The 15165-nt window shown below is 45.9% G+C and overlaps 1 protein-coding gene across 1 annotated transcript in view; it reads left to right on the top strand.

Moving 5' to 3' along the window:
* Positions 1–13358: 13358 nt before the first annotated feature.
* plxnb1b (plexin b1b) overlaps positions 13359–15165 on the top strand; it is a gene marked incomplete at its 5' end in the record, with an annotated part of 29833 nt that continues 28026 nt past the window's right edge. Inside the window, 1 exon segment of the mRNA XM_080461392.1 lies at positions 13359–14519. Within this exon segment, the coding sequence (XP_080317518.1) occupies positions 13359–14519 (1161 nt within the window).

Raw genomic sequence — 15165 nt, 5'->3', positions numbered from 1 at the left:
CCCCCCCCCCCCCATCTCTTCTGCAGGGTGGTTTCACATCTCCAGCAGTGCTCCTCGCACACTTTTAGTGCCTCACTCTTACCTCTGCATGTTGTGTAATGAATCTGGCTCCAAAAGCAACACACACACGCCTCTTTTACATGAGGCAACACTATGGAAAAGCAGCATTCACTACACAGGACCACAAAGAGGCTCTTTGTGTCCGGCTGTGTTTTACTTACAACACATTCAGAGAGGAGCAGGCAACACAGCAGTCACACTAACATTTCCCCTCGCTCTCCCCGTACTGCCCTCCTTATTGGCCCTGCAGCCACAGAAAGGACTCTTTATAAACCTGCAGGTCTGCTCGGCCCTTCAGGAGGGCATGTTCTGCAAAACCACCCCTTCTGCCTCTTATGAACACTGCTTTTAGTGTTCTCCCCTGGTGTTTGTAAGGCTTTCCCTTCAAACAAAGTAAGAAAACTTACCATACATGTGATAAACCACATGTATGTTAAGAAAAACTCATCTGAGATGATTTGATGTCTTGTTCTCCTGCAGGGTTCAGGTCTCATGTGTGAATTCTCAGTGGCTGGGTGTTCCTGAGCTTTGATAGCCTGTTTATCTGTAAACTTTTCATTAGACCTGGAAAACTTTGCACTTTTTAAGCAGACAGGCACACATACACACACACTTACCTTGTGAGCTGGGGGTTTCAGATGTGGCTCAGTGATCATCCCACTGATCATCATCCCACTGACGCCTCAGGAAACTGGAAGTGGCTGCAGTCCACTGTACGCTGGGCTGTGATCAATGATGTCTCCATTCAAGCCCTGCATGTAAACACATTGTCCAATCTGATTTAGACCGTGTTGATTACAAGATCTTGTTTCTCTTTATCATTTCAACATCAAACATGGAGCACATCTGAAATCACACTGACACCAGTAGTTTTATTTATTCATATTATAAACTAAACAACAGATTAGAGGTTAGTTTATCAGCATCAAGTCTCAGGGAAGGTTGCTCCATTAAATAAAAGACGATTACTTGATTAGTCTGGAAAAACTTGAAAAGACTTTCAATTGAGAATTGAAACACTAATCAACAAAGAAGATGAAAACTGTGCAAAAGAACCGGTCAAAATAGAATGAAGCTTCCAACAGGATATTGCCCTTTTTCCTTTTTTCCTTTCCCTTTTCCCTTTACTTTTCCTTCTTAGTCTTTCGTTCTTTCTTTTTCCTATATCTCCTATCTCTGTCTAGGTTATGTTAACTTAATTAATTCCATTTGTTTAGGATAAACGGTCCTGTTCTGTCGGTTTGTGTTGGGAAAAAAAACTAAAAATAAATTCAAACTGAAGTGGGGGGAAAAAAAGACAATCACAACCAACTTAGAAAATAAAAACAATTGTATGAAGAAGAGCAATGGGCAATTTAAAAAAAAAAAAAAAAAATGCAATTTCAGTAAAATGTTCCATCTCCTGTGCAAAACCTCAGCAGACCAGTGAGAGTCTGTGGAAAAATCGCTCCATACAAAGGACAGGCCGTATCACACAGAGCACATCAGCACCGGACAGAAATGATGACATTTCTAAAAGCTTTCACTATTTTTAAATCAGGAGACTCACTGTGCTGCCCCGACTCTCTGTACTTTGAACCCGTTTCAGATCAGATGTCTGATCTAGGAGGAATGTAAGTGGATGAAGAGGAAAGCCTCCCACGGCCTGCAGTGTTCAGCTGACATCAGGGTTTCCATGTGTTGGTGTTCATGTGTGCCCGTGTGTCCAGCCTGTCCAAAATGCCCCCCTCCCCCTCCCCCGAGAGCGACCCCCCTCCATCTCTCATCACATCCCTCTGCCCGCCTGCGTTTCCTCTCCCACTCCTTCTAATAATAGAATGTTTTTGTTCTGGGATGCCACAGTCATGATGTTGGTGCTCGATGAAAGTCCAAATATTAGTCTTTCTTCTCGTGGCTGTGCCGCGGCTCTCTTTCAGTCCACGCTCTCTGTGTGTCCCTCTGAGGCTCCTGTAGGTTCATCCCCTCACACACTCTGTACCTGGAACGCTACCGGCCTGCAGGCTGGGGACAACTTCACCAGTCTGCCTCCTTTATGACCTTAGTGAACCTTAACTTTGCATAGTAGGTGTGCTGCCACAGTGCAGAGCCCGGGAAGCTGATGGGGGGGGTCAAGGGTCATGCTCAGGGCCCCACAGTGGGATTCAAACCTGCAGAACTTCCAATCCCAAGACCATTTCTCTAACCTCCGGACCACCACTGCCTAAGATCACGCGTTGCATTTTGCTTTTTAGCTTGGATAGGATTATTATTTATGACATTGTTTACCTTTTTAGCCCTTTTGAAATAAGCTGCAGCACTGTTATTGTGGACTTGTATGTTCAAATATTCACCACTTCATCAAAGTGTTGATGATCTGATAATCGATCATGCAGAAACCAGGGAATGAGAGAGTTCAGTGTTTAAGGCAGTTGGATGTGTATTTAGAGACATTCGGACTCTGGACCAGCTGAAATCAGTGTGTTTATTTATCTCTGTGAAGGACAGGCTGGCTGGTGTTTTTTGATCACAACTTTTAATCATTTGAACACTGAGTGAAAGACAAGCTGTCTGTTTTGAGTGATTTATCTGAATGATGAGTGGCGTCTGTCCCAGAAAAACACCGCTTCACTCTGTCCTTTGCTGGGATGGTAGCTGCTGGCTTGTTTGAGCTTCTGACATGTGTCCTCATCTAATTTTTTTTCATATTGTCCATATGGTTCAATAGCAGCGCTGTATTATTCATTAATGTAATTTTCCTTTTAAGATGTTGATGTTGAATCAATATAAACTGTTAAAAAGTATTCAAACGCTCTGAGCTCTGCTCCTGAGCCTGTTCAGTCTGGCCATGTGTGAGAGGAATCAACCAAACACAGACTCACCTGTCTGCACCTCTTCTTCTATTGATTCTGACTGGAATGTGGGGGTCAAATGTAGGCCGGGGACCCGTGATCGTTGTTCACTTTGATGAGATGTCACATGCGTCACCCTCTGAAGTGTCTCGTGCATCTCGACTGATGGTCATCACACAGAGAAGCTGCTCGGAGAGCCAAGAGAGTCAGACTCACTGCTCAGGTGTGTTTAGCTGTGTGTGTTCACTGGGATGTGAACTCCTGCAGGCTGTTGAATGAACTGTACATGTTTAACATGTTACAGTAAATGCATCTCTCAGGTGGGCTGCCGGTTATTGTCCTGGTTGTGTGATGTGATCGTCTCTGTGTTCTTCTCATTTAAGCAGCATATATAAGATGAGATGGGATCGAGTGATCACATCCAGATGCATCTCATCTGCCTATATTCTACAATATGTTTATAATGAAGGCACATGTGGCCAGTGTCTGCCAGAAACATTACTGATAAATACATTTATTTAACCACTCCATTTTCTTACATGTCAGCATCCTGAGTTGAATGTTCTGTGGTAAAGCACTCCTGGTATAGTATACTCTTATTAAGTATACGCAGCTTTTAGCCACACCAGTGGTTTCTCATGTTTCTGTCCTTGGAAACTCCAGACCGGCGCGAGGAAAGGCCGCGAACGCCCTCCTGGACCACACCTCCAGTCTCATGAACAGAGAAGCAGAGTAATGAGCTCCACATTGGTGGTTGTCCCCTTTTGAGATATAAAGACACCATCAAGGACATATTAAAGCGTGCGGGCATCCTTGATTCATGGAGCGAGAACGTGTCAAACAGGACAGCAGGGCGGGGCTTAACGGCACGTGTCTGTCAGAAAACAGATGGGGACAGAAAGATGTCATGAGAGAATGACAATGAACTTGGACGTATTTTCAGTCATCTTGCAGTTATCCATATTTATTGTACAGTGCCGTGTTGGGCTAAAGTGTTTCTCTTAGATTTTCTTGGACATGTTTGCTGTGAACATCCCTCAGATCTTGTCGAGCTGCTTTGTGTTTGTGGAAGTTGCAGTCTGTGTGTTTTCAGTGTTTCCTGGCTGTGAGCGGAGGTGGAGTCGGTGTAATGACTGACATGTGTCTGTGCCACCCTGCCGGTGGTGTTTGCTGTAAAGCTGCCACTCCTCAGATGGAGCCCTTGTTAAAACGGCCCACACTTCGCCCGCCGTCACTTCCCTTGTGCTCGGCTGAGTGACACCATGCATGCCTTGGAGCAGAGACCCACTTCTACACTCCGCTGCACTCAGACATGAGGCACATTACACACACAGATTTGTTGAAGCGAGGACGGCAGACGGCATGTTTTCTACTTCTACCACTGTTAGCTGTGGGTTATTGTATCATTAATCAGAAATCTGACAGAAATCTCTGAATTCCATCATTACCATGAAATATAAACTCGGCATTCAGAAAGATTGTCAGGATATTCTCTTCGGGCTGACGCGCAGCACTTTAACAGAGACCCTGAAATGTTGAGGAGCTGAAGTCTGGCTGGAGCAAGCAATAATGACCACTTTGACTTGATCTTGGGAAATATAGTAATTTTGACTCGCGTACGTAAAGGTCTCTGAATAACTTAGTGGTTAGTTGTTGAACTCATGTTCCTCCATTAAAGGTCACATCTCGGCATCTTGCGTCTGGAGTTGTTTCCTTGTCAGTGCTTCTGATCATGTAGTGCCGTGTTCCCTGTAGTGTGGCGGCAGCAGGCCTGCTTCCAGCTGCAGGGGCAGCCTGGGGCTGATCGCAGTGACACAGTAAAAGCCAGCCCGTCTTCCTCCCGCTCTCACTCTCAGTCCAAGACTCCTGCAGTCTTTCTGATAACGTGTGCGTAGTAGTCCTCGTCATAATCAGCATGTAAAAACACACACTGACACACACACACACACACACACAGAGCTGACATCATGGTCCAGTGTAGCAGACTTGTAAATGCTCCGTCTCTTTGCTTCTCACAGTCACACGGTGGCGTTCTGGCTGTTCTCTGTTGTTTTGTTATCATGTCGTCAATATTTGTTCCCCTAAAAGAACCGGAACAAATTTTGTATTGAAAAAATCTGAGCTGCGTGAGCCTGTGTTGCCTTCACAGTAACGTCTAGTCGAGGTTAGGATCGGGACCGTCATTTTCTTCTCTGTGAGAATGAAAGGAGAATGGGCGGGGCCACATGGGGGAGGGGCCACGCAAGGGGCGGAGACCAAATCTTATATTCTGATTATGATATATATTCCACCAATATATAGTATTTTTTCTTAATACTTAATATTAATCTTAATATAAATATTGTTTTCTCTTTTCATCATTTTCTGTATTTGCTGAACTTTGTCACATCGTCTCGCTGTCTGTTTACTATTTTTCCATGCCGTGTCTTTAAGTGGCTGAAAACTTTAGCTGTCTTTGACTCACTGGTAGTGACTTGTCGACTGCATGTTTTGCAGATCACAGTTGACTGGTTGGTGTCTGACTTTTTAAACCTAAACCAAACGTTGGAATTTTGGTTCCCTGTTTTCGGCACCAATTCTTCTTGAAGTTCTGTTTCTGCATCCAAGTCTTATGGAAAGTTACTGGTGACGCTGCTTTCGGTTCACGAAGATGCATAGCCTTCACGTATGGTTTGTGTGTGGAGTATAAATTAGGTTTTCAGGGATGCTGTGGCGGTCGGAGGAAAAGTTGTTGGACATTTTGAACATTCAGCCTTATCCTGCTCCCTCCACTCCAGCAAGACGTACAGACCTGTCACTTAACAGTCTCTTATTCAACAGAGAAAGACTCTGAATATTTGGATCGGCTTGCGAACTCCTCGATAACTTCTCCACTTCAAATACTGAAAGATTTGTGGCAGACAAACATTTGGTAAGAATTAAGTACTTCAATTCTGTAATTTCTTTTATTTTTTAAATCAGAAATGTTGAAATGTCAAGAAAAATCTACAGTGAACATTTAAGTGCGAGATACATGTCTGAAGTTTGAAAGCATCAGATGAAAACAAAACCTCACTCTCAGCTTCATTTCTTTAGCTTTTGTACTTAAACTGAACTAAGTTGACCAGTGCTGACACTGGAGGCCTTATGAGAGCATCAGACTCCGCATCAGAGAGCATCCAATGGAAATTAAACCAAAGTTGTCAATGCATTTCATAAGTTCTCATTTTGACTTCAATGTCAGCATGTTGATGTGGCTGGTAGCTACTGATGCATTATTACAGCTGCACACAGAAGAAGGAACAACAGTGTGATGAAGGGGCATGTCAGTGGGGCAATTACATGTGAAGGGGCAAGAATGGAAATGAGTGGGCCGTCGTCAGGGCTTTCATAAACACACCGCCACAGCTGCCTCACACACACACACACACACACACACACACACACACACACACACACACACACACACACACACACACACACACACACACACACACACACACACACGTAGGGTGGGGCAAGGCTTTTGACAGATTTCAAAGAAATTAGAAGGTTTTTAAAATGGACAGGCAGCCCTCCCCCTCCCTCTGTTTGTTCTGTTGGGTGGGGGTGGGGGGTGGGGGATTGTGTTTGTAGAGTTTTATACAAGCATTGATATGTATATATACTTGTGTCTTGCTTGTAGAAAAATAATAAAAAAATGTAAATAAAGAAAAAAAAGAAGAAAAAAAAGACAGCCAGCCAGTACAAGGATGCTAAAGCCAGCGAGGCTTTCATGTGTTCCAGTTAAAAGGTGAGCAGCTGCGTTCGGCACCATCTGGAGGCAGCCAATGGAAGCCGCACTAACCTCCTCATATAGAGCATCGCAATAGTCCAGCCGACGATTAACAAAAGCATATTTTAATCAGCTTTCGCAGGTTGAAAAAGCTGTATATTACAACGACCCGGATCTTGGTGTTCATTTTTAGGTCCAGATCTATTCTAACTCCAAGACTAGTAATGATTGGCTTTGAAAACTGGGCCTAATAAGCCGGATCTATGGAGTGGGTCCCAGTGGTATCACCAAAAACCATCTCTTCTAGCTGAATTATGTTGTTTTTGTCATCTTAAATCTTTGTAATGGTTTGTTTTTCACCGACAAAGTAATGCAGGATGTTTTTAACTTGCTCACATGTTTCGGCTGTCTGCAGTCTTCCTCGGGGCGTCGTCTGACAGGTGATGATTTGTCGGTCATTATCAAGTGACTGTCCTGACAGATCTGTCAGAATCTGATGCCTCCCGGCGTCTGATGGTCTATGGAGGATGGAGTCCCAGGTGTGCAAGAGGGTGTAGGGGCTCTTGTCCCGGGTGGATCAAGGAAGCCATCGAAATCAGAAGGCAGGTGAACAAGAGAGAACAATATGGTAGTGACTATCAATCCAAAGTCTTGCTTCATGTGGTTGGTGCAGGTTAATATCTAAAGTCAATGATACTGTATACAAGAAGTGAATAATGGTGGAAGCTTTCAAAGACGGTGTATTTGACACCTTGGGTTGTTTTGAGTCCTCACGTTTCACCACCTGTCAAACTGCCTCCGATTGGTCCTCCTTCATATCAACACTGGTGCTGTCACCAGTTAACATTGACTGTCTTCTTTCTAAAATCTCTACTCTTGTTAATTGGCAGGTTTGTGGATTCAGACCTCTGGTAGTTTGACTGTGACACACTGGGTGTTTGGAAGTATGAAGGCAGTGATGGTCACACTGTTAGTGTGGTGTTTGTGACGTAAATGAGCTGCAGCAGAGAGGAAGACTGCTGTCTGACGGTCCAAACTTTAGAGTAACTGTGAAAATAGAATTGAACCCTACTCATCTTTTCTTCTGAGACACTCATTCATGTCTTTATGGTGATGTCACTGACCAGATGGTTAATAAACCTATTTGTTGTGAGATGTTCTACAAGGTGTTTTTACGCAGAATTTCCAGTGCGCTGTTTCTCCAACCACAACACATTGCTGGCGAAGCTTTGTAATTTAGATCTTATCAGTTCCACCTTCTGTGAATTTGGGAACATAGAATTCTTCAGACGAGGAGCAGGACCAGCACTGATGGAGAGGAGCGTCAGAGCGGAGGCATGTCCAGGTGTCCATCGTCTCTGCTGTCCAGCTTCAGCCCCTGTCACCCGTGATGCTTTCTACAGGCTCATAATTTTTTAACAACCATGGGAACTTCTTTCACCCACTGAGGAACAAGTGCCCCCCCCCCACCCCCAAACTTGTTCAGAACCCTCCTTGCCATGTGGTCGTGGACCTCGTCCAGGGAAGGACTGAGAGACTTTTATGTCATGATTTTTGGAGGATGTTTTCCTCTTCCTCCTCCTTCTCCTCCTCCCACTCCATCTTCGTTCAGTGTGAAGTTCATCAGCTGAGGAGGAATGTGTTCTTGAGATGGGCGGCCGTTGTTAAGCTTTCCTCTATAAATAGCTTTTTGTCAGTTGGCCAGCCGGGGCCTGTCCGGCTCCAGCCAACTAACGCAGAGAGGAAGCAGCCAAGTGTGTCCTGACTCACTCATGTTCATGTTCATGTCTACAGCGGCGCTCCACATCTTGTAGGTTTCCTCATGTTTCTCAGCAAACAGATGTCAGACACTAATGTTGGCTTCGAGGCTGTTACATTTGTCAAAGAGCCACTTATTTTAACTTCCAAACTGGATGGAAAATGTATTGAATCACTGATTGAAAATTGATTTGTTCATTATTGAATTTGGATGAAGTTTAATTCCATCAAGTGTATGGATGCAAAATATATTGCCAGTATATCCATAGAGATTTCAATGAGAACAAAAATTGTATTGTAAAAGTGGAATGATGCCTCCAGAGACTTTATTTAAAAGTGTAAAAACCTCACTTCTCAGTTCCCCACCATCTGCAACCTGTTGACTGAAGCACCAGCAGACACTTGTTGCTGGGGCTCCTGTGGTTCATCTGTTAACTCGTTCCACAAGCAGCTGCTGCAGGAACACCGGCTGAGCTCTCGTCTTTCAGCTCAGCTGCTCCACAGCAGCTTCCCTCCGCTCACTGCAGACGTTTGTGGAAGTGGACAGCTTGAAAGCAGCCTCTGTAAACACCGTTTGTGGATGGAGAAGCAGCCACTCACTGAAGGTGTGTGTGTGTGTGTGTGTGTGTGTGTGTGTGTGTGTGTGTGTGTGTGTGTGTGTGTGTGTGTGTGTGTGTGTGTGTGTGTGTGTGTGTGTGTGTGTGTGTGTGTGTGTGTGTGTGTGTGTGTGTGTGTGTGTGTGTGTGTGTGTGTGTGTGTGTGTGTGTGTGTGTGTGTGTGTGTGTGTGTGTGTGTTGATGCTCACAGTCATGTCACTAATTAGAGCCCTGTTTTGTTTCCTCCCCCTTGTTATGTGAGTGAGTGGGCTCTGAATGGAGCACTGTAATTATTAGTGGCCTCGTCTTCCCCCCGCGTATTATCATTAGTCACATTCCATCAGCTCGGAGCTCGCCAGCACGGAGGCTTGCGGGCACTTGTTTGTGATGGTTTCCCTCGTCCTACCACCCCACCCCCACCCCCCACCCCCGCGCCCATGTCACCATTGTCTCTTTCTAACCCTGTTTGTGTCTGCCAGCTTTTTTTCCCTCCAGATATGCCCCGCCCACCCCCACCCCCACCCCTTCCTCTGTAGGAGAGCTGAATTGAAACAGAATGAAAGGCTGAGCTCAGTGAAGCGGAGAACGGCTCAATTGAATGTGCCTCTCAGGAATGCTTGATGCGCTGTGGTTCTCTGGTTGATGCGGCGGAGAATCCGCCCCGGGGCCCGGCCACTACCTGTCACTTCACCACTTCATTACAACAAGTTCATGTCTTCAATGCCAACAACGTCGTCACTGTTCAGCCTCACCAGGACTTCAACAGAGTTTCTTCACTGTAACATTTTCTCTGCTGTGAAGTTTTTAAAACTACACCAATGTGGTGCCCTGTTTGTTTCTTCTGCAACTCTTCCACATAGTTTGTTACCTTCTTAGATTGTGACATTAAAAACTCGGTAAAACTAAATATTTCTGGGAAAAACACTTTGAACAGTTAAAGATATTTTGAGAAATCTGGTTTAATAACTGTGTCAATGCAACACCAGCAGTTAGTCAAACAAATTTTCATGGAAATGTTTGTTTTTGTGCCTTAAGATTATTTGTAGATTGTACTTTTATTCTGAAAACCTTTGTCTTGAAGTCAAATACCGTTCCAGTGGCGAAAGTGTTTCTGGGCTGAGGTGAAATTTCTCTCTTCATTTGAACACCTGTTGGAAAGCCTCCTGTGACCAGAGGACCTGTGAATGACAGTCAATTATCTAAAAGTGAAGCAACATTTTGATGATTTACAAACATATGCCTCTTCCTCACCCCTCATTTCAACCCCTGTATTTCTGATTTCCTGAACTCGCTTCACAAAAAGAGTTTCACTTTGAGTCCAAATGTACTGAGATTGAATCAGGAGTCCATTCTCTGGCTCTCATGTGTCTGAACCTCTGAAAAGACTCCGGTCTGATTGGATTACTCACCGCAGGATGAGGAAACGCTTTTTTTTTTTTTCTCTCCAAATGAGATCAGGCGCAAGTGAGAGCAGCACTCTTCACGTTTTGGCTGGTGAACAGATAGGTGTGTGTGTGTGTGTGTGTGTGTGTGTGTGTGTGTGTGTGTGTGTGTGTGTGTGTGTGTGTGTGTGTGTGTGTGTGTGTGTGTGTGTGTGTGTGTGTGTGTGTGTGTGTGTGTGTGTGTGTGTGTGTGTGTGTGTGTGTGTGTGTGTGTGTGTGTGTGTGTGTGTGTGTGTGTGTGTGTGTGTGTGTGTGTGTGTGGGACAGGTGGGTAAACAGAGGGACATGATAATGAAGCTGTATGTGGACTATAAAGTGAAGTAAATTTATATTCATAACTGGAAGAGGCATCGAGTGTTTTGGAGGGATGGAGGGAGGAGGGATGGAGGTGTACTAACATAGGAGCTTTCGTCCTCTCAGGGTTCTGAAGCCATCGCTTAGCAACTTGTGTTTCTGCCAAGGACTCTGAAAGCAGTGAAACTATGGGGCTCGTCGTGTGTGTGTGTGCACACTGCAGGCTCTTGTACACACAGAAACGGATGTCGCCAGTCAGATTTGGGTCTGACAGGACTTTCAATAGGAGTGAGTCTCTCTTGGAGTTCAGTGGACTGTTTCACAGTTTAACATGCAGGCTGAGAAGCACACGGACTTCATTTCAACAAGTGTTAATGTGGTGGTGGTGGTGGTGCATGAGTCCCAAGCGGTTATACTTTGCCTTTTTAATTATTGTTATTCACACAGAAACAACTAAAGTGTAGCATAGGTATGCTGGCCTCTCTAGTTATATTAGTATTATAGTTATTATTGCCAGGCTTTGAAATGGAAAAGCTTCTGAAGAGGAGGCAGATCTTTTCGTGTAAACAAACTGTGCAACTGCTTTCTTGTGTGAAATGAATACATTGACACATAATCTAGCTTGTCTGTTGTTGCTCCATAAATATATCACTGAGCAGTTTTTGTATGGAATGTTGAGTGAGCTCCTTCAGATGTGTCCTGTGTGCTTTATCTCCATCCATCCATCCATTTTCTCCCGCTTATCCGTTTCCGGGTGGCGGGGGTGGCAGTCTGAGCTCTGTCACCCAGATCACATTGCACCGAATAAGTACATTTTGTGGTGGTGAGCCCACGGGAAGGTGTTGCCTGGCGTGGTACACCACCCCACTACCTTGAGGTTGCGAGTCTCGTGCTCTACCAACTGAGCTAGCCGGGGGCTGTGCTTTCTGTCACTTCCTGTTAAATAATAGAACAACACTAACGCGGCCTGTGTGTGTGTGTGTGTGTTACAGGTTGTATCCAGATCCACGTGGTTTTGACCCGGAGCTGCTGAAGCATCGAGAGGTGGAATGGCACCTCTATAATAACACTCCTGAAACAAATGGTGAGCAGCCCAGCACAGAGTTCACATTATTTTGATGATTTTTGCATTTTCAAAAATAGAATTTCACCTTGAGCCATCAGTGTGTTGTTCTCTCCTGACAGCGCTCTGAATCGGTGGACAGTCAGCATGAGGTTTAAGATCAGTACTCACAGTGATACTGTGCACTTCCTGTACATTTTACACACAGTAATGTTTGCTGGCAGAAACAAATCTAGAAGTGAGTCAGAGACAGCAGAGTGAAGGACTTTATCTGTCCTCAGGTCGACAGACGATTCCACCATGTCAACTGCAGGGGGGGAAATAATGATGTATGATTGGTTTTAAAGATATGTGCGAACAAAATGAAGACATGAAAATTCAACATATGGAGGCTTTAGTCACCATGTTTCTGAATTTTAATGCCTGTTTTTAACACTTGTTTTTATTGCACAGAAACCACCACACTTCCTGTTGCTGCTTCAAATTAAAAGCCCCTGATATTTGATTCAGAGCTAACCCATGATGACACACTTCATGACCGTCTTCATTTTAGTGTTTTTATTGTAATCAAATCATCTCATGAACAATGATTGTGTGTCGTGTCTCCTCACTGACCGTGTGTGTTGGATGTGTTGAGGCCTGGACTACGAAGCAGGTTTTTCTATTATGGAGGTAACTTCCAGGATCAAGCCTGGGTTTCCCGCACTGCGACGCTGGTTCACTTTCTTCTGGGTGAATCCCCATGGTGACTCACGCTAACCTGCTCCGGAGCCAGTTATGTTCTGGATAAAAGCGCCACCTCTAAACCAATCAGATCCTGATTGGTGAAGTATAATAATGACCTTAATGATAAAAATGGCATCTTGGTGAGGAAATAATGTTCCAACGCGCTCACACCGGGGGAAAGGGGCGGGGCCTCAAAAGAAGTCAATGGAAAATATAAACTAATCGACTGAGGAATCTCTGTCCGACACGTTTGTGCTGTAATCAAGTGAAATTGAGCGATCACTCTGCAGTCTTTTTAAGTTGAGTGATGACCTCACGAAGTTATGCATTAACAGAAATTTCCTGCCAGCATTCATTTCTAGCTTTGGCTGCAGCAGCAGTGTTGCTTTTGGCCTGGATGATGTGTTTGAATTCTTCATATTTGTGAAGACGTCTGCGCTCCATGGTAGAGTTAGCTGCTCTGCAGGGTTTCTCCATGTTTGCAATTAGTCGGACGGTGCAAACTCCGCCCCTTTTATGTGAATGCCCACCTATCAATTCAATTTTATTTTTATTACGCCAAATACAATCAAGATTGGAAAACCGCGGGTTGATAACCGTGTGTGTGTGTGTGTGTGTGTGTGTGTGTGTGTGTGTGTGTGTGTGTGTGTGTGTGTGTGTGTGTGTGTGTGTGTGTGTGTGTGTGTGTGTGTGTGTGTGTGTGTGTGTGTGTGTGTGTGTGTGTGTGTGTGTGTGTGTGTGTGTGTGTGTGTGTGTGTGTGTGTGTGTGTGTGTGTGTGTGTGTGTAAACCTGGCCTCCTCTCTGACAGTGTTTTCTTCTGCCTCAGCTCTGCGGCCATGCCTCCGGGGATGGCGCGTCGTCTCTCAGCGTCAGCAGCCCGAACGCTGTTGTCTCTGCTGCTCCTAGTGTCGGACTGGCCCTTCACTTCGTTACCCTGCACCGTGGCCCATGGATCAGACTCCGGCCCCTCGGACCTGTACCCCACCTTCACGAGAAATGACACTCTGTTTGAGCACCTGGCCCTGCACCCCGACCCTCATGAGGGTCGGGTCTATGTTGGAGCCCGAGATCACCTGTTCCAGCTGGATCGATTCCTCCAGCTGGAGCTCCAGGACAACACCGGCCCCGTTACCGACAGTCGGGAGTGTTTGCCCCCGGTAACGGTGAGCAACTGCCCGCAGGCAAGAGAAACCAGCAACCACAACAAGCTGCTGCTGGTGGACCCGTACTCTATGGAGCTTATCACATGTGGGAGCGTCAACCAGGGCATCTGCCAGAAGCGTAGTCTGGACTCTGTGGACACGGTCCGTTTCTCCACCGAGAGGCCGGTGGACACTCAGTACGTCGCAGCAAACCACCCCAATGTCAGCACCGTAGGACTTGTGGTTCGCTCCCATCCACACAGGCAACCAGTGCTGTTTGTGGGAAGAGGCTACACCAGCAGTCATCCGCCCATCTCCACCAGGAACCTGGCCCAGGAGCCCGTGTTTTCCTACGAGGAGACGGCAAAGCTGGCCGTGGCCGGCCGTCTGTCGGAGTACGACCATCATTTTGTGGCTTCGTTTGCTCACCGCCAGCACGTGTACTTCCTCTTCTACAGGCGGGACCTAAAGTCCCAGTCTCGCGAGTACCGTACCTACATCTCTCGAGTGTGTCTGGACGACCAGGCCTACTACTCCTATGTGGAAGTCCCTCTGACCTGCAGGTCCAGGGCCGGTAAGATTTACAACCTTCTGCAAGCTGTCCAGCTCGGCCTCTCAAAGGACGGGGCGGCGAGCCGGGGCCCGGCGGTGCTCCTCGGGGTCTTCTCCACTCGCCTGGCTTCATCCACGCAGCCCAGCGAGGACTCGGCTCTGTGCATGTTCAGCCTCCAGGACGTGGACGACAGAATCAACTCCACCAGAGACCTCTGCTACACTCAGACGGGGAAAGAAGCAGGAGTGGAAGCAGCCTACATCGAGTATGAAGTCAAATCCAACTGCGCCAACCTGCCAGAGGTGAGAGCAGCAGACACGCTCAGGGGTTACAGACGGTCCAGTTTCTGATCCCTGCATCTTTCAGCATGCACGTTTACACACATTCCCACAATATTGCTCTAATAAGTGCAGCAGCTTTAAACGCTGCCGTCTCAGTCCACCTCTCAGGTCTTAGAGTTGCGTCCACTGGTGCTAATTAGGAAATATATCTCACCCCGCCAACCAAAAGACACCTTCTGACAGGCTAGTTTAGGCCCACGGGCCCTATGTGTGACAAGCATGGCATTCAGTCAGTAAACTCATGTGGTTGAAGAGCGCAAAATGCACAGTGTGTGTCACAGTGGACTCCCCCACAGATCCCATCTGATCAGTGCAGCAGCAGTTTCAACTACACATCACTGAAATCTTCCACTCAGCAGAGAAAGGTGGACGATATGTTCCTGCTTGATGAGGTGAAAACGCTGCAGTCATCTTTTCCTGAGAGCTCGGTACTCACTTCAAATATGTGGTTGTGTATGTATATCCCATGCTCAGCAACATACTGAATTATATATAACCCACACCCACAACTGGAAGGTTTTAATTTATTTATTTTTGTTATTATTTAAAGGAGTGAGAAGTATACTTTATTAAAACTTTCAGATTCTCCTTATGTAAAAACAATGAT

The sequence above is a fragment of the Lipophrys pholis genome, assembly GCF_963383615.2.
Source record: "Lipophrys pholis genome assembly, chromosome: 4".
Classification (NCBI taxonomy): Eukaryota; Metazoa; Chordata; class Actinopteri; order Blenniiformes; family Blenniidae; genus Lipophrys; species Lipophrys pholis.
The sequence above is the reverse complement of the archived record's forward strand: the minus strand, read 5'-3'. Positions and strand labels throughout refer to the sequence as shown.